The sequence below is a fragment of the Oncorhynchus gorbuscha genome, linkage group LG08 (assembly GCF_021184085.1).
Source record: "Oncorhynchus gorbuscha isolate QuinsamMale2020 ecotype Even-year linkage group LG08, OgorEven_v1.0, whole genome shotgun sequence".
In the NCBI taxonomy this organism is placed as follows: Eukaryota; Metazoa; Chordata; class Actinopteri; order Salmoniformes; family Salmonidae; genus Oncorhynchus; species Oncorhynchus gorbuscha.
Window position 1 is genome coordinate 22,676,191 of NC_060180.1, and position 20,667 is coordinate 22,696,857.

General features: G+C 43.3%; 1 protein-coding gene across 3 annotated transcripts in view; it reads right to left on the minus strand.

Moving 5' to 3' along the window:
- Window positions 1–20,155, minus strand: part of LOC124041359 (protein quaking) — a 108,916-nt gene extending 88,761 nt beyond the window's left edge. For all 3 annotated transcript variants that reach the window (XM_046358865.1, XM_046358864.1, XM_046358863.1), the window contains exon 1: window positions 19,395–20,155. In XM_046358865.1, coding sequence (XP_046214821.1) covers window positions 19,395–19,536 — 142 coding nt within the window. In that variant the 5' untranslated portion in view covers window positions 19,537–20,155. The remainder of the gene's footprint in view (window positions 1–19,394) is intronic.
- Between the last annotated feature and the right edge of the window lie 512 nt (window positions 20,156–20,667).

Below are 20,667 nucleotides of genomic sequence, written 5' to 3' on the forward strand. Positions count from 1 at the left end.
AATTAATCAGCCATTCCGATTAATCGGTCGACACACACACACGCACATGCTCACACAATACAGTGATTTCTGCACTATATACAAGGCTGTACCTTTTGTGATACGCTGTACTGTGGTTAGGGCAGGAGCTCAGCCAATCACCTCAAGTCAGCTTGTGGACCGGTACATGCTGTACGTCACAGGAGGTTGGTGGCTCCTTCATTGGGGAGGACAGGCTCGTGGGACGACTGGAGCGGAACCAGTGGAATGGTATCAAATACAACAAACACATGGTTTCCAAGTGCTTGATGCCATTCCATTTGCTCCGTCCCAGACATTACTACGAGCCGTCCTCCTCTCAGCAGCCTCGTGCTGTACGTATGTAAACGGCAGTATTAAATGTGTTTGTACGCGTGTATGTGCATGGCTATACCGTGAGTGTACGGAGCTGCTTTTGAGCAGCTGCTGCCTCAGGAGGTGCTGACACAAAGGAAATTATAAAGCTCAGTGGTGATGGCTAAAAATGGGCCAGGAGTAAGGACGGTGCTGGGCTGAGTAGGGAGACCAGCATATGGTCACAGTGTCACAGTGACATGGACGTCACATGCCCCGGGGTTGGCCTGATGGCCGCAAGGCTCACTCGGCTCACTAGCACTTCTCAACAGACCTGGGCAAGGATAAACTGGAGGGAAGACAGGCAGCAAAGAGACACTGAACTACAGTGAGACAACGTGAGACAATGAGAGACACTGAACTAGAGTGAGACAACGTGAGACACTGAACTATAGTGAGACAACGTGAGACACTGAACTAGAGTGAGACAACGTGAGTCAATGAGAGACACTGAACTAGAGTGAGACAACGTGAGAGAATGAGAGAGACTGAAATAGAGTGAGACAACGTGAGACATTGAACTAGAGTGAGAAAGCGTGAGACAATGAGAGACACTGAACTAGAGTGAGACAGCGTGAGACAATGAGAGACACTGAACTAGAGTCAGACGTGAGACAATGAGAGACACTGAACTAGAGTCAGACGTGAGACAATGAGACTCTGAACTAGAGTGAGACAATGAGAGACACTGAACTAGAGTGAGACAGCGTGAGACAATGAGAGACACTGAACTAGTGAGACAACATGAGACAATGAGAGACACTGAACTAGAGTGAGTCAACGTGAGACAATGTGAGACACTGAACTAGAGTGAGACAACGTGAGAGAATGAGACACTGAACTAGAGTGAGACAACGTGAGACAATGAGAGGCACTGCGATGGAGTGAGACAACGTGATGATATGAGACATGGATAAACACGGAGCTAATGTGAGACACTTAAGAGACACAGATACTGAGCTAATGCAAGTCACAGAGATACTGAACATGCGACTGAGATACTGAACCAAATTTGGTAAATGTACACCTATGGCTGTATAGACTGGACTAACATTAGTAGGCAGTTATGCTGACCCTTGGTCACATTTAGCTAGGTCACTGTGAAACACTATGAGACAAGGAGAGACTGATAGCTTTGTTTCAGCGTATTTTAGTCTAAGACAATACATGACGTACAAACTGCACTCAGTGATTTCATTTCTGGATGAACAGCAAAACACTGATGGAACATTCCTGTGCTACTCTGCATGCTCTGGTTTGACATAATTAGGTTGTGCCATCACAAGACATACGGTTAAAGAGTTAATGGTTTAATGCTTGTGAATGCGTGGCTGCAGATGTCACGTGTTTAGGGCAAGGGAGGTCGGACGGAGGATTGTAGCTCCGAAAATGATTGACAAAACATTTTCAGCCCTCAGAAAGCAAAACCAAAGAAATGTTTCAGAGCCAAAATAAAACATTTTAGTGTAGCATATCAGGACGACTAACATTTTGGAGCACAGAAATCCCATGTTGTGAGCAGTATCATAACTCATCTTAACTAATCCAAAGATATATTTCACACGTCTCAACCTCAATATTTCAACTAAAGATATGCCTACAGTATTTCAACTAAAGATAGACCTACAGTATTTCAACTAATCTGACATCTCGCAGCTGAAACATAAAACATTTATAATCCACCTTCAAAAGAGGAGTAGAGAATACTCCATCTTTCCTTTGAGCCGTTAGTGAGCCGGGATAATTGAGGTCAAAGATTGCTCATTTTTCACAGCCGGGTCTCGATTCTCTTTATCAGCATTAAACCGGGGGGGGGGGGGGGGGGGGTCGAATAGATGGTTCATTAGGTGAATACCTTTGAATGTCCTTTAGGGCGAGGCTTGGGCACCGGCCCAGAACATTTGAAAATTGCCTCAGCCCAGAAGATTTGAAAATCACCACAGAAAGAGGTTAGATTCCATTATAAAAGGTATCTCCTACTACACCTTGAACTTGGAGCTGCTGACAGAGGGAAAACACATCAATCGTTTAGGTTACCCAAGCAAACAACAATCCCAGAAAGTGTTGAAGCGTTAACTTTGTACTGAGAAGTGGAAGAAAAATAGCCTGTGGTCAGAGAGACTGACATAGCAGACCTGCCCTCTTGAAGGTTTGAAGCATTCACAGTTGTACAGGACGCTAAAAGCTTTCACTGCAGCGCTGTACTTTGTTAGCTTTTTAAATTAATTACAGTGGGGTAATTAACATTGCAGTATCTAAACAGGTGGTCCAATACAACATATGTGCTGTGATTTGAGAGAAAGGGTAGACGCGAGCCCTAATTTGGCTAAAGCAGACCCAGAGGGCACACGAGCACTCACACACACAATATAATATGATTTACAGATTAAGATGTCAACCTTAAACCTCTAGGACAGTGGTATTCGAAGTCGTGGGGGAGGGGGTACTGAGGATTTCAACTGAATATATATATACAGTGCCTTGCGAAAGTATTCGGCCCCCTTGAACTTTGCGACCTTTTGCCACATTTCAGGCTTCAAACATAAAGATATAAAACTGTATTTTTTTGTGAAGAATCAACAACAAGTGGCACACAATCATGAAGTGGAACGACATTTATTGGATATTTCAAACTTTTTTAACAAATCAAAAACTGAAAAATTGGGCGTGCAAAATTATTCAGCCCCCATAAGTTAATACTTTGTAGCGCCACCTTTTGCTGTGATTACAGCTGTAAGTCGCTTGGGGTATGTCTTTATCAGTTTTGCACATCGAGAGACTGACATTTTTTCCCATTCCTCCTTGCAAAACAGCTCGAGCTCAGTGAGGTTGGATGGAGAGCATTTGTGAACAGCAGTTTTCAGTTCTTTCCACAGATTCTCGATTGGATTCAGGTCTGGACTTTGACTTGGCCATTCTAACACCTGGATATGTTTATTTTTGAACCATTCCATTGTAGATTTTGCTTTATGTTTTGGATCATTGTCTTGTTGGAAGACAAATCTCCGTCCCAGGCTCAGGTCTTTTGCAGACTCCATCAGGTTTTCTTCCAGAATGGTCCTGTATTTGGCTCCATCCATCTACCCATCAATTTTAACCATCTTCCCTATCCCTGCTGAAGAAAAGCAGGCCCAAACCATGATGCTGCCACCACCATGTTTGACAGTGGGGATGGCGTGTTCAGGGTGATGAGCTGTGTTGCTTTTACGCCAAACATAACGTTTTGCATTGTTGCCAAAAAGTTCAATTTTGGTTTCATCCGACCAGAGCACCTTCTTCCACATGTTTGGTGTGTCTCCCAGGTGGCTTGTGGCAAACTTTAAACAACAGTTTTTATGGATATCTTTAAGAAATGGCTTTCTTCTTGCCACTCTTCCATAAAGGCCAGATTTGTGCAATATACGACTGATTGTTGTCCTATGGACAGAGTCTCCTACCTCAGCTGTAGATCTCTGCAGTTCATCCAGAGTGACCATGGGCTTCTTGGCTGCATCTCTGATCAGTCTTCTCCTTGTATGAGCTGAAAGTTCAGAGGGACGGCCAGGTCTTTGTAGATTTGCAGTGGTCTGATACTCCTTCCATTTCAATATTATCGCTTGCACAGTGCTCCTTGGGATGTTTAAAGCTTGGGAAATCCTTTTGTATCCAAATCCGGCTTTAAACTTCTTCACAACAGTATCTCGGACCTGCCTGATGTGTTCCTTGTTCTTCATGATGCTCTCTGCGCTTTTAACGGACCTCTGAGACTATCACAGTGCAGGTGCATTTATACAGAGACTTGATTACACACAGGTGGATTGTATTTATCATCATTAGTCATTTAGGTCAACATTGGATCATTCAGAGATCCTCACTGAACTTCTGGAGAGAGTTTGCTGCACTGAAAGTAAAGGGGCTGAATAATTTTGCACGCCCAATTTTTCAGTTTTTGAATGTTCAAGGGGGCCGAATACTTTCGCAAGGCACTGTATATTGTTGAAGACGGAAGTTTACATACACCTTAGCCAAATACATTTAAACTCAGTTTTTTCACAATTCCTGACATTTTTCCTAGTAAAATTGCCCTGTCTTAGGTCAGTTAGGATCACCACTTTATTTGAAGAATGCGAAAAGTCAGAATAATAGTAGAGAATTATTTATTTCAGCTTTTATTTATTTCATCACATTCCCAGCTGGTCTGAAGTTTACATACACTCAATTAGTATTTGGTAGCGTTACCTTTAAATTGTTTAACTTGGGTCAAACGTTTCAGGTAGCCTTCCACCAGCTTCCCACAATAAGTTGGGTGCATTTTGGCCATGACAGAGCTGGTGTTACTGAGTCAGGTTTGTAGGCCTCCTTGCTTGCACACGCTTTTTCAGTTCTGCCCACAAATTTTCTATGAGATTGAGGTCGGGGCTTTGTGATGGCCACTCCAAAACCATGACTTTATTGTCCTTAAGCCATTTTGCCACAACTTTGGAAGCCTGCTTGGGGTCATTGTCCATTTGGAAGACCCATTTGCGACCAAGCTTTAACTTCCTGACTGATGTCTTGAGATGTTGCTTAAATATATCCACATAATTTTCCTACCCCATGATGCCATCTATTTTGTAAAGTGCACCAGCCCCTCCTGCAGCAAAGCACCCCCACAACATGATGCTGCCACCCCCGTTCTTCACAGTTGGGATGGTGTACTTCGGGCTTGCAAGTCTCCCCCTTTTGCATCCAAACATAACGATGGTCATTATGGCCAAACAGTTCTATTTTTGTTTCATCAGACCAGAGGACATTTCTCTAAAAATTAAGATTTTTGTCCCCATGTGCAGTTACAACCCGTAGTCTGGCTTTTTTATGGCGGTTTTGGGGCGGTGACTTCTTCCTTGCAGAGTGTCCTTTCAGGTTATGTCGATATAGGACTCGTTTTACTGTGGATATAGATACCTTTGTACCTGTTTCCTCCAGCATCTTCACAAGATCCTTTGCTGTTGTTCTGGGATTGATTTGCACTTTTTGCACCAAAGTACGTTCATCTCTAGGAGACAGAATGTGTCTCCTTCCTGACCGGTATGATGGCCATGGTGTTTATACTTGCGTGCTATTGTTTGTATAGATGAACGTGGTACCTTTAGGCATTTGGAAATTGCTCCAAAGGATGAACCAGACCTGTAGAGGTCTACAATTTTTTCTTTCTTTAGATTTTCCCATGATGTCAAGCAAAGAGGCACTGAGTTTGAAGGTAGGCCTTGAAATACATCCACAGGTACACCTCCAATTGACTCAAATGTTGTCAATTAGGCCATGACATACTTTTCTGGAATTTTCCAAGCTGTTTAAAGGCAGTTAACTTAGTGTATGTAATCTTCTGACCCACTGGAATTGTAATACTGTGAATTATAAGTGAAATAATCTGTCTGTAAACAATTGTTGGAATAATTACTTGTGTCAAGCACAAAGTAGATATCCTAACCAATTTGCCAAAACTATAGTTTGTAAACAAGAAATTTGTGGAGTGATTGAAAAACTAGTTTTAATGATTCCAACCTAAGTGTATGCAAACTTCCAACTTCAACTGTATATATATTTATTTTTTTAGGAACAAAAAAAATGAAGAGTACAGATGATTGTATGGGTTTTTGAAAAAAATCATTCAAAGAATACAACCTTATTGATATAATGTATTTTATTGGTTTCATTTTTGATGAATGAATTGAAGGTTAGGTTGTTAAATGGGGTCCCAAGAAATTCTGTCAGAAAAAAAATGGGGTCCCCACTGAAAAAATGTGAATACCACTGCCCTAAAATGTGAATACCACTGCCCTAAAATGTGAATACCACTGCCCTAAAATGTGAATACCACTGCCCTAAAATGTGAATACCACTGCCCTAAAATGTGACTACCACTGCCCTAAAATGTGAATACCACTGCCCTAAAATGTGAATACCACTGCCCTAAAATGTGAATACCACTGCCCTAAAATGTGGCTTTCTTGAGAATAGTGACTTGAATGGCTTCAATACATCTGAGGGGAAGCAGAAGCAGCAAGAGGATGATAAACGATGTGAGAGCAAAACCTATTGATAAAAATTAGGTCACTCGTTGCCTGGGCATTTCAGCTTTTTCATGTCTCAATCAATAGGTTTCATCCATTCTCTTCACATGCTTTTATTCGTGCCTACCCCTCAACCCCCCCCTCCCCCCACACAGCCGTAATACTGTAACCCTGCCAATGACTTACTTACTCAGCGTTCTGTGGCGGAAAAGGGTTTCAATTACATAGAGTGCTTTTAAAATGAGAAATGTGAATGCATTATAGAAGTAGACACTGATGTATTCACTCATAATGGTGCTATCGCAGGAAGCACAGCGAAATGATACGGAATAATAAAGAGCGTGGTTAATAGAGCCGTCGCGGTCGACTCTAAAGAATAGAGTGGATAAAAACCGTGATTGATTGTCTCGTGAGGTTGACTGTTTACTCTCTTGACTAAGCTAATAGCACGTTGACCCCGTGACCTTTGGCTGTTGTGGATACATCTCAGTCCAAGGTGCTAAGGGGGGCAATGGGGGGTTGGAGTGGGGGTTGGCGGGGTTAGGGAGAGAGCCTCATTTCCTTTTGAATGTCAGCCCTCTTCAGTTGGCCTCAGACAGAAGAGAAGGATCATATTAAGAGGATGAGGGAAAGCCTCCATCGCTTCACTTGACGGAGCGTCTATGACGGGCCGTTATTATACATTGTTAACATACATAGCTATCGTGCATTCTCATAGATCACATTAACATACATAGGGCTCTATATTCGGGCTGGAAAATGTGACTTTGTTAAGGCGGCGCTAGTGTCTAACGTGCGGTCTTACGCAATTTTGTCTTGTAAAAGCAAGCGCTTTGTAATTGACCTGCCTTACATCAGCTCGCTTGAGGTGAGGTGGGAGGGGTGGAAATATTTGAGGCGTGTCCTTATAAAGGTGTACCAACGTGCCAATGACAGGCAGCGCTACTGGTGATATTTAAGACTCACCAAAAGCGGATCTTAGCGGCAATGCAATCGGTTACGGAATCGATTTAGCCAGCAGAGCAGCCTAATCAGTAACATATGACCAATGTTTCATTCAAATATCACGAGCAGCAAAACAGTCAACTGACATTCCAGTTTTTTCTTTTTATTGGACAATTTTTTTGTCCATGCAGCTTCTGTGAAAGGTTTGGACTAATTAGATCCATGTGGAAGTCTGTTTAGGAACATACAGTTATTACAAGACTGTTTATTGGTTCTCCTTGATCCATTATTTTGTTGATAGATTACACCTTCCACTTTCATCAGTTGGACCTAACTGTCAAATTGCGGGAATTCCGATCTCTGTCCTTGGTGCTGAATCCGCTTGTAGCCTAGCTCTTTTGTTTGTTTACCTTTTACGTGGCAAAGTCACTAATAGGCCATATCAGGCGATGGTAGGCTAAGCTAATTATAGGTTTTTTATAACTAAGCTTATTGTAGGGTTAGTGTATACTTAAGCAATAAGGCAAAGAGGGGGTGTCTGGATACAGCCCTTAGCTGTGGTATATTGGCCATATACCACAAACATCCGAGGTGCTATTATAAACTGGTTACCAACGTAATTAGAGCTGTCAAAATAAATGTTTTGTCATACCCGTGGTATACGGTCAGCCAATCATCATTCAGGGCTTGAACCACCCAGTTTATAATATTAAATGAACTCTATTCAATGGATAGGACAAGCATTCACGCCTCCTGCTGAAGAGCCCTTAGGACTAAGTGTGCACACATTGCCTTATGCTCATGGAACGAGAGATGCAATTTATGACATCATGCTTCTGACCCGATCCTATTTAGAAATATTGTTTAAAAATCAGATTGATTGTTTGTCGTTTAATTTGATTAAAAAAACAAACTTCTTCGAAAGATTCACCATCTATGGGTTTATGGTGAGAACGTACATGGCTTGAATGTTTTGTGATTTCTCCTGCTATTTCTGGAGAAGTGCAAATATGATCTGTCAGATGGTTCCATGATGTTTATAAAACATGACATTTACGAGCTGTATAACGGTGAGTGGACATGCCTCCCTTCTCTTTATATTGGATCTTTATCCAGCTCCTGTGAAAAGTTTGGATGTGCGTAAAACTCTACATAGTCGAAGCCTTATATAAGTCTGTATTATATGCCCAAGGGGAGCAATTATTGTACCTGTAACTGTATATAGACATTGCCTATATAAAACAAGTTGTTGTTAAGTTTTTATTATGATTTGATTAGAATGAATCATTCTTTGTGGGCCTTATCGATGGGGCTGTAGTGGAGCGGGTCGAGAACCTTCATGTTCCTTGGTGTCCACATCACTAACGAACTATCATAGTAGAAACACACCAAGAAAGTCGTGAAGAGGGCACGACAACACCGTATCCCCCTTGGGAGACTAAAAAGATTAGGCATGGGTCCCCAGATCCTCAAAAAGTTATACAGCTGCACCATCGAGAGCATCCTGACCAGTTGCATCCCCTCCTGGTATGGCAACTGCTCGGCATCTGACCGTAAGGTGCTACAGAGGGTAGTGCGTACGACCCAGTACATCACTGGGGCCAAGTTTCCTGCCATCCAGGACCTCTATACTAAGCGTTGGCAGACGAAGGCCCAAATAATTGTCTAAGACTCCAGTCAAAGTCTCCAGCCACACTAGTCACAGACTGTTCTCTCTGCTACCGCACGGCAAGCAGCACCGGAGCACCAAGTCTAGGTGCAAAAGGCTCCTGAACAGCTTCTATTTTATTAGATTTGATTCATCAATAGCCTAGAGAATTTAATCTTGCTTATTGACTACGTTTGGCATGTCCATGTCCAGACTGCAATTTACAGTAGGCCTAGCCCCTATATCAGTATTAATTCTATAGCCTATGTTTAACAATGTATTTCCATATTGAAACAATGCATTTACAAAACAAATCCAAGTTTATTTGTCACGTGCCCCGAATACAACAGGTGTACCTTACAGTGAAATGCTTACTTACAGGCTCTAACCAATGGTGCGAAAAAAAGGTGTGTGTGTATGTGTGTAGGTAAATAAAGAAATAAAACAACAGTAAAAAGTGAAAAAAAAGAGTAGCAAGGCTATATACAGACACCGGTTAGTCAGGCTTATTGAGGTAGTATGTACATGTGGGTATGGTTAAAGTGACTATGCATATATGATGAACAGAGAGTAGCAGAAGCGTAAAAAGAGGGGTTGGTGGGTGGTGGGACACAATGCAGATAGCCCGGTTAGTGAATGTGCAGGAACACTGGTTGGTCGGGCCAATTGAGGTAGTATGTACATGAATGTATAGTTAAAGTGACTATGCATATAAGATAAACAGAGAGTAGCAGCAGCGTAAAAGAAGGGTTGTGGGGGGAGGCACACAATGCAAATAGTCCGGGTAACCATTTGGTTACCTATTCAGGAGTCTTATGACTTGGGGGTAAAAACTGTTGAGAAGCCTTTTTGTCCTAGACTTGGCACTCCGGTACCACTTGCCATGCGGTAGTATAGAGAACAGTCTATGACTGGGGTGGCTGGGGTCTTTGACAATTTTTAGGGTCTTCCATTTGACACCGCCTGGTGTAGAGGTCCTGGATGGCAGGCAGCTTTGTCCCAGTGATGTACTGGGCCGTGCGCACTACCCTCTGAAGTGCCTTGCGGTTGGAGGCCGAGCAATTGCTGTACCAGACAGTGATGCAACCGGTCAGGATGCTCTCTATTTTTCAACTGTAGAACCTTTTGAGGATCTTAGGACCCATGCCAAATCTTTTTAGTTTCCTGAAGGGGAATAGGCTTTGTTGTGCCCTCTTCATGACTGTCTTTGTGTGTTTGGACCAATCTAGTTTGTTGTTGACGTGGACACCAAGGAATTTGAAGCTCTCAACCTGTTCCACTACAGCCCCGTCGATGAGAATGGGGACGTGCTCGGTGCTCCACAATCATCTCCTTAGTCTTGGTTACGTTGAGGGATAGGTTGTTATTCTGGCACCACCTGGCCAGGTCTCTGACCTCCTCTCAATAGGCTTTCTCGTCGTTGTCAGTGATCAGGCACTGTTGTGTCGTCAGCAAACGTAATGATGGTGTTGGAGTCGTGCCTGGCCATGCAGTCGTGGGTGAACAGGGAGAACAGGAGGGGACTGAGCACGCACCCCTGGTGAGCTCCAGTGTTGAGGATCAGCATGGCAGATGTGTTGCTACCTACCCTCACCACCTGGGGGCGGCCTGTCAGGAAGTCCAGCATCCAGTTGCAGAGGGAGGTGTTTAGTCCCAGGATCCTTAGCTTAGTGATGAGCTTTGAGGGTAACTATGGTGTTGAACGCTGAGCTGTAGTCAATGAACAGCATTCTCACATAGGTGTTCCTTTTGTCCAGGTTGGAAAGGGCAGTGTGGAGTGCAATAGAGATTGCATCATCTGTGGATCTGTTTGGGCAGTATGCAAATTGGAGTGGGTCTAGTGTTTCTGGGATAATGGTGTTGATGTGAGCCATTACCAGCCTTTCAAAGCACTTCATGGCTACGGACGTGAGTGCTACGGGTCTGTAGTCATTTAGGCAGGTTGCCTTTGTGTTCTTGGGCACAGGGACTATGATGTTCTGCTTGAAGCATGTTGGTATTACAGACTCAACCAGGGACATGTTGAAAATGTCAGTGAAGACACCTGCCAGTTGGTCAGCACATGCCCGGAGCACACATCCTGGTAATCTGTCTGGCCCCGCAGCCTTGTGTATGTTGACCTGTTTAAAGGTCTTACTCATGTCGGCTACGGAGAGAGTGATCACACAGTCGTCCGGAACAGCTGATGCTCTCATGCATGCCTCAGTGTTGCTTGCATAGAAGTGATTTAGCTCGTCTGGTAGGCTCGTGTCACCGGGCAGCTCGTGGCTGTGCTTCCCTTTGTAGTCTGTAATAGTTTGCAAGCCCTGCCACATAAGACGAGTGTCGGATCCGGTGTAGTATGATTCAATCTTAGCCCTGTATTGATGCTTTGCCTGTTTGATGGTTCGTCGCAGGGCATAGCGGGATTTCTTGTAAGCTTCCAGGTTAGAGTCCCGCTCCTTAAAAGTGGCAGCTCTACCCTTTAGCTCAGTGTGCATGTTGCCTGTAATCCATGGCTTCTGGTTGGGGTATGTACGTACTGTCACTGTGGGGACGACGTCCTCAATGCACAACAATATGTACTATAAACATGTTCAACATATTTAGCAAATATGGGGCGAACTAGGCTATAACGGACTAACATTCAAGCTGATGAGAACGCAAATAGGATAAAAGACTGTAAATACACAACTTGAAGCAATCACATAGCCATGGAGCATGTTCTGATTGGCCAGTAAGGAGCCAAGTCTTGACACACCCATAACTTGTTTATTCATCAAAACCCAGCCTTTTCGCGCCACCGCCGGTTCATTCCTGTGGTGAAAATACACACCCCTGAACCTAGAACGCTACTGTCAAAGCGAAGATCTATCATTGCATGAGGTTTGTTTAACTAAAGTTGATAGTCTATCTGCCACAGCACTTGGGTTCAGGTACTCATACTAACCTGTTGATACCTACAGACTCAATAGTAAGATGTGCTTTTTAAACACACACAAGGGATATCACAGGTTTTGCTGCTGCATAGACAATAACACACCATATCAAATAACCAGGTCAAAATTCACCATCATCTTCACCATACTTATCCCTAAGTGAACTTTTCCCCGTTCATCCTAATGCTGCAGTGCATGTCGTAAGTAAGAGACGGGATCGTTACTCCACAACACAGGGACAGGATCCAAGTTCATTCTGAATAAATTAACTTTGACCCCGCCCCCACACCCAACTCCACTTCACTTCTGAAATAATGAATTACTCCAATTATGTGATGAATAGGACCACTTTGTCTAATTGTGAGAGGAGCTGGAAGGATTCTCTTGTCTCTCTGGGACTCCTTGATGCTAGAGAGAGAACGAGAGCGAGCGAGCGAGTGAGCAAGAGAGAGAGGTCAAGGCAGACAGACAGAGAGACATAGAAGAGTGAAAGAGACAGTGAGAGACAGTGAAGCAGAGGCAGACACAGAGAGCTACACTTATGGAGAGATATAGAGAGTGCCCTGAGATCAAACTGCATCCGTCCACAACTTTTAATGGCGAAAAGGAGACCTTGGAATCATCCCTCTGTGTGTGATTACCATTCGCTGACATCAGTCTGCTTCTGTCTGTCTAAGACTCTGAGTACATTTGATGAACTCTAGTTAGTCTTCTTCTTGTCTGGCTAGAGAAACATTAACTACCCAGGGGAAGTCAACTTTCCACTGGAAACACACTGGTTGAATCAATGTTGTTTCCACGTAAATTCAACAAAATGACATTGAATCAACATGGAATAGACATTGAATTGACGTCTGTGCCAAGTGGGTTGTTTCTTGTTAACCGTCATTCTAGTAAAAGCATGTTCACTCTTCAATGTGATTTCCCAGGGTGCTAGTGGTCTGTACCAATAGAAAAGACAATAACACTTAGCTACTAACTCAATGAGGATAAATTAGTTTTCACAAGTGGTGGAAAAAGTACCCAATTGTCATACTTGAGTAAAAGTAAAGATACCTTAATATACTTAAAATAGAAATCGTCTAAAGTTAAAGTGAAGGTCAACTAGTAAAATACTATTGAGTTAAAGTCTGAAAGTATTTGGTTTCAAATAAAGGTAGAAAACATTTTAATATTCTTTATATGAAGCAAAACAGATGGCACAATAATAAATTTAAAAAATATATATGGATAGCCAGGGGCACACTCCAACACTCAGACATCATTTACAAATGAAGCATTTAGTGAGTCTGCCAGATCAGAGGCAGTAGGGATGACCAGGGACTTTCTCTTGATAAATGCATGAATTTTATATATTTTCCTGTCCTGCTAGGCATTTGAAATGTAACGAGTACTTTTGGTTGTCAGAAAAAAGGTAAAAAGTACATTATTTTATATAGTAATGTAGTGAAGTAAAAGTCATCAAAAATATAAATAGTAAAATAGTAGAGGGTAGCCTAAAGGGTAGCCTAGTGGTTAGAGTGTTGGACTAGTAACTGGAAGGTTGCAAGTTCAAACCCCTGAGCTGACAAGGTGCAAATCTGTCGTTCTGCCCCTGAACAGGCAGTTAACCCACTGTTCCTAGGACGTCATTGAAAATAAGAGTTTGTTCTTAGCTGACTTGCCTAGTTTAAAAAATGACTTAAATAGTACATTCAAGTATTTTTCCTTAAGTACTTTACACCACTGGCTTTCACACACTTTATAGACAGTTAATGTGTGCAAATAATTTTGGTTTAACAACAAATACAGTAGCAGTACCCAGTGGGGGGAGAATACACACACCAAAAATGTACTTCATCAGTGCCTTGACCTTACTGTGCTCTCTCACATCTGTATCTCTGCAACACTCCTCTCCTCCCCTCCATTTGAGTGTGTATTGGACTGTCAGGGGCTGGGACAAACATACTAGAGTACCTGAGTACCTCTAGCAGTGATTCAATTCATCACCTTTGTTACAGAGCGGAGCAGCCCTGCATGGCTGGCTGCATTGACTGTCCATTGAGAGCATTCATCTGCACTAACAACGGCCTGGGTTTGTGCATTCAGTACTCAGCGGCGTCGTCTGCCCCGGGCCACTGCACAGGAACATCACTCACAGGTGACAGCTCAGGGTTCAGTGCTCAGATGACTCATCTCACACACCCGAACAGTACCGACCGGGACAACTTTTACCTCAGTCATATGGTCACTGATACGTTCTGACCATGAACATCTAGACACGGTTCGGTAGTAACGTCACTGAAACGGACGTAATCGCCTGCCTAGGACACCCCTATCTAGTATGATTAACAATGGAGGTACGGTGATGAGTTACCTTGCTGGACACCTGTGTTCCCCGAGCTAATGCCTAGGCTATAGCTCAGAGGGCTAACGTAGTCTTGTGGCACAGAGATTACCCGGATTCAAACCCCGTCAGTCACACTGACACAGACGACAATGTAAATCCCTAACCCAGAGTGAGCTCATGGAGTGAAATTGAATTGCAGAGATTCCTCATCAGCATTCTAAAACCATGACTCACAAGCAGGCATTCACACTTGAACGTCACTGGAGCAAAAAAACACCAACTAATAGCGAATTCACGCTGAATAGCTTTGATTATGACACGTGTGAGACCTAAATTACACTGAAAAAATATATAATCTCAACATATAAAGTGTTGGTCCCATGTTGGTGGTTGTAGATTTCCCTCTAGTGGTGTGGGGGCTGTGCTTTGGCAAAGTGGGTGGGGTTATATCCTTCCTGTTTGGCCCTGTCCGGGGGGTGTCCTCGGATGGGGCCACAGTGTCTCCTGACCCCTCCTGTCTCAGCCTCCAGTATTTATGCTGCAGTAGTTTATGTGTCGGGGGGCTAGGGTCAGTTTGTTTATCTGGAGTACTTCTCCTGTCCTATTCGGTGTCCTGTGTAAATCTAAGTGTGCGTTCTCTAATTCTCTCCTTCTCTCCTTCTTTCTCTCTCTCGGAGGACCTGAGCCCTAGAACCATGCCCCAGGACTACCTGACATGATGACTCCTTGCTGTCCCCAGTCCACCTGGCCATGCTGCTGCTCCAGTTTCAACTGGCCTGGGCCCTAGGACCATGTCCCAGGACTACCTGACATGAGGACTCCTTGCTGTCCCCAGTCCACCTGGCCATGCTCCTGCTCCAGTTTCAACTGTTCTGCCTTACTATTATTCAACCATGCTGGTCATTTATGAACATTTGAACATCTTGGCCACGTTCTGTTATAATCTCCACCCGGCACAGCCAGAAGAGGACTGGCCACCCCACATATGCTCTCTCTAATTCTCTCTTTCTTTCTCTCTCTCGGAGGACCTGAGCCCTAGGACCGTGCCCCAGGACTACCTGACATGATGGCTCCTTGCTGTCCCCAGTCCACCTGACTGTGCTGCTGCTCCAGTTTCAACTGTTCTGCCTTATTATTATTTGACCATGCTGGTCATTTATGAACATTTGAACATCTTGGTCATTTTCTGTTATAATCTCTACCCGGCACAGCCAGAAGAGGACTGGCCACCCCACATAGCCCGGTTCCTCTCTAGGTTTCTTCCTAGGTTTTGGCCTTTCTAGGGAGTTTTTCCTAGCCACCGTGCTTTTACACCTGCATTGTTTGCTGTTTGGGGTTTTAGGCTGGGTTTCTGTACAGCACTTTGAGATATCAGCTGATGTACGAAGGGCTATATAAATAAATTTGATTTGATTTGATTTGATGTTTCATGGGCAGAAATAAAAAATCACAGAAATCACAGAACTGTGTGCACAAACTTGTTTATATCCCTGTTAGTGAGCATTTCTCCTTTACCAAGATAATCCATTCAGTTGACAGGTGTGGCATATCAAGAAGCTGAATAAACGGCATTATCATTACACATGTGCACCTTGTGCTGGGGACAATAAAAGGCCACTTTAAAATGTGCAGTTTTGTCACACAACACCACAGATGTCTCAAGTTTTGAGGGAGCGTGTAATTGGCATGTTGACTGCAGGAATGTCCACCAGAGCTGTTGCCAGAGAATTGAATGTTAATTTATCTACCATAAGCCATCTCCAATGTTGTTTTAGAGAATTTGGCAATACATCCAACCAGCCTCACAGCCGCAGACCATGTGTAACCTAGCCAGCCCAGGACCTCCACATCCGGGCTTCTTCACCTGCAGGATCGTCGGGAGGAGGGGGGGTTGCTAAGGAGTCAATTGACTGTTTGACTGATTTCCTTATATGAACTGTAACTCTATATTGTTGTTCAGTATAGAAAATCATAACAGGAGGCTGTTAAAGGCGACAGATTATACACACATATGTAAGTACACACACACAGGCACACACTCCCTTCCCCACACAGACTTCCTCTATTATCACTTGCCACTCGCAGCCGATACACACAGGTGGACTGGGGCTATCAGACAACTATCTCCTATAAAGCGTGTCCTCTGTTGGGCTTGAGATATAGCCCTCCATCACCATACTCATTGATCTAGTTTCATTCTTCACCGCACACTACAGCAGATCACAACGGAGGGGAGAAGAAAACACCGACCTGGAGCGTCACGTATGATCAATGTTGAGGCCAAGCACAAGCTGCAGACGATATTTTATGCGCCAGCCCGGACTTTAGAAGGCGGAATAGCGCTGACGTCTGCAGAAGCCAGTGGTTTACCGTTGCCCGGGTGATACTGGCAACAGAAAAGCACAGCTGCAGACTAGTGCAATGAGGATATTGTATGTGTGAATTCGCCCTACCTATTCAAAATCAGATTGTATGTTGTTGTACATTACCCGACACTCAGACAAATACGTGTCGTCAGATCAGACAAACAGAATCAAACCCACTGTATCCCTGCAACACTGTGATGTCCCTTACTAACCCAGTACGCATGCAGTGGATGCACGTGGCATATAGGCTAAATCAATGATTGAAGAATAACTATGCTATTTCTATTGATCAGATAAAACATGCATAAAGAGCTAAGGGGAATGGGCAGGGGCTGATTCCACTATATTTAACTACATGTCGTCTGTAGTATTATTGGTAGTCAGGGCTGAGTTTAATAGAGGAAGTGAAACCAGTGTCTCCCTCCTCCCTCTGATCAGAAGGTATATGTACTGACTTAGACATCTCTCTGCCTGTCTGCACGTCACAGCACAGCACTCATAATGACCTACCTTATCAGTCACATACAGAACAGACTAACAGGAAGACACAAACAGACAGCAACACTCAGAAATGATAGTTTTTCTGCATTGCAGGAGTAGTGTATTCAAGGTTTAACAAGGCTTCTAAAGGGTGTAATTTCCACTTTAAAATGTCTGACTTGATTTGCCCAAATGACACACGTATCACGTATCATCAACTCCTACAAAAAAAAATGTCCATGAACTCTAAACCATTTCCTGTTACTCCAGGAGTATTTTCATGCTGTGGCAAACTGGCTCAAATGAAGATCCTACATCTGTATGGTCTCTGGGAATGTATTCACATGATGTTCCTTTTTCTAGTCTGTCCTGTGACTTAGTGTGGAATAAATACGCAAGGCTTTCCAGATGAGTGGGAGTGCTGTGCAAAGGGATCGTCTTGCTTCACACACAGCTGTGTTCCAGCACCACCCAAATCCAGCATCCTTCGACCCGCCCCTCACTCACACCAGCACAGCCTGCAGCTCCATCAAGCACTGGTGCCTCAGACCAAGACCAACGCGAAAAGCAAAAACTTGTGAGAGAGTGCGTCTGCGATTAACCGGCACATTCAGACAGGTTAGACCCCGCAAGAACGTGGGTTGAGGCCGTGGGTCTCTCGTCTGAGCTGATAATCCAATGGTAAGGATGAAGATTCATGAACATATGACATGGCAGATTGACAATAATATGCACAGACTACTATTTAACTTTGGCTACATTCGGTGTGTTGTTTCTCCCGTCACGGCCTAGCCCCAAATCAGCTGCAGCATATAGGCCTAACCTTCCCCTGACCGGATGAATATGCCAGACAGCAAAAACCTACAGAAAGCACTTGTTTTCCGCACCCGTTGATTTGATATGGGCAGCTAGAAGTCCTTCATTAAGTGTTCTTAAAAATGTTCATGTGATAAGACGACACTTTCCCCCCAACCAATCGTCTAATAGAATAGCCTAAAGAAACTAAATGAACAAATTCGCTTTACATGCACACTAAAGAAACCGTACTCCGAAATCACCAAAACATTTCTGAAATTGCTGGTATATAGGCTATGGAGGCGAAGCAAGGCGGTTACCACAGTGAACGGTATTACATGCTCTGGAGATGAACTGAAAAGCATAAAACCCTGTCCTAATCTCAAAAGACTCCCCACGTCCAATAAAACCTCGCTCTAATGAGCCCATTTAAAAGTCTGATGTCTATAAACTAGTCTAGTAAGCCTAAATAATTGAAATGGTGAAACATAGCAGCAGAATGTCAGGGGGGGGGGAAGATGTTGGCTACCCAAAGAGATGGAAGATAGAAGAAGATGAAGGATAAACCCAGTGGGAGCCAGCCCCCTGGCGCCTAATCCACCAAATTCCCCAATAGTCTCTCTAGTACTCTAACTCCCACACATTATTGCCTATATCATCTAGATTCTAGAATATACACTTCATGATGATGATTGTTGACACAGAAGTACAGGAAACACAGAAATATACTTTGGCCTAATAGCATGCGCCAAAGACGGTTTGGATGCGCTGAGTGAGAAATGTTTCTTCACTTCATCGTGCTGTGAGGGTAACAGTACAACTGCTTCAAATATTAGCTGTGTAGGGACAAAGTACCATATCAGATAGAGATTTAAACATTTCTTCAAAAAAATATTTTCCACATGTAAACAGATGTCATTTTTCTCTGCCACCTCGTGCATTAATGACTTATTAACTTGAATTTGAGTCCAAATGCTATATCCAGTTTAGGTTAACTCTAGAATAACTCTCTGGAGAATATGTGAATCACCAATCAGATTATATATTTATATATTTTATGTATTTATATTTAGGTAGGCTATGTGGTTTCACCTGTTTAATCCTCTTTTTAATGTCAACATAAAATAATAAAAGTATCGGTGTACTCTTCAAGTGAAACGCCTCAAGGTTAGGAGGCTTGAGTAAAACGAATGCAAACCAGGGTATTTGCAACCATTCAGAACTGTAAACTAGCCTACTGTTGTGTCTGCATTGATATAACTATGTTTCCAATTATGTCAACACATTCACGCCTCTGTAAAATGTATGGCTCATGATTCCAGTCCACAGAAAGCAACAAATACTCCCAACGCCGTCCTATGTAAAAAATAAATAAAAAAAAAAAAAGGAAGGGAGACTGCGCTTTCACTATGAGAAACTCGGTCTGTAGGATCCATGCGCATACCCTACCATATGTGTAACCTCAATTTAGAGTGCTTGTCTATTCACACACATTGATCCCAAGTTTACCTTCATCAAGCAGCCGTTCGAGGTGGTTAAAAATCCCGCAGAAGTTGGGAAGGCTGCTCATCAGTTTCTTATCATTCATGAGCTGCATGAGATAGTCTGGGGTGGGCTTAGGTTTCTCCTTCGATTCCATTTCCCCAACCATATTCCAAAAAATGAAGAAAAAAAAATCTGACCCAAACAGAACCAACAATTGGGAAAAAAATATGTTCGCGCAGGCTATAAATTAATAAATATGATATAAAAATACAAGAATACAAAAAAAAATCAGTCTGTCTCTCTCTCTCACTCCTCCTCACTGTCTCTTGTTGGTAAACGCAGTGAGCTGTTCCGTCTCCTGGTGCTGCGTTCAGTTTCTTTACGCACTGCACTGCAATTCTACTACACCGTCTGGCTGTCAGCTCTTCAGAGGACAGGTGATAAAATAAAATTAAAAAGAAAAGGAACAATTTAATACAAATATGAAATGGCGGAGAGGTAGTTTTTTAATTTTTTTGTTACCCTTATAATTCCACAAGTTATCGGAATGAATAATCAACTCCCGCGCGTCCACTGTCCTTGATTTATATTTGAAACGATTGGTCTTCTTTCTGCTTTCTCCTACCGAAGTTCTTGAGGCTGTGAAAATGTCCTTTTCCCCGAGTTCCCCAGAGTTTTCTGTGTATTGTTATGTGTGTGTCTGCACACTGGAAACGTCTGTCCCTCCTGTCTCTATTCTCGATAACCGAGCTTTTTCAATGAAGCTGGCATTTGGTCTCCTGAAACCGTCTGGCTGTGTTTTGCGAGCCGGTCACATGACCACACTTCACAGCGGAGTCTCTCAGCCGAGATCGGGGGCGCGCGCACCGCCGGGACCGAGTGTGGGAGGACAAATGCGCTTGCACATACACACGTGCGCACACGCACCAACAGTGATGTAAAGTACAAACTTCTTCAGGATTGGTGGGTCCCCTGCGGGACCGTTGAGCTAATTAGCGATTAGCATGAGGTAGTAAGTATCAAAAACATTTCCCAGGACATAGACATATCTGATATTGGCAGAAAGCTTAAATTCTTGTTCATCTAACTGCACTTTCCAATTTACAGTAGCTATTGCAGTGAAATAATACGATGCTGTTGTTTGAGGAGAGTACACAGTTTTGAACATGAAAAGTTATTAATAAAGAAATTAGGCACATTTGGGCAGTCTTGATACAAAATTTTGAACAGAAATGCAATGGTTCATTTGATCAGACAAAAGCTTTGCACATACACTGCTGCCATCTATTGGCCAATA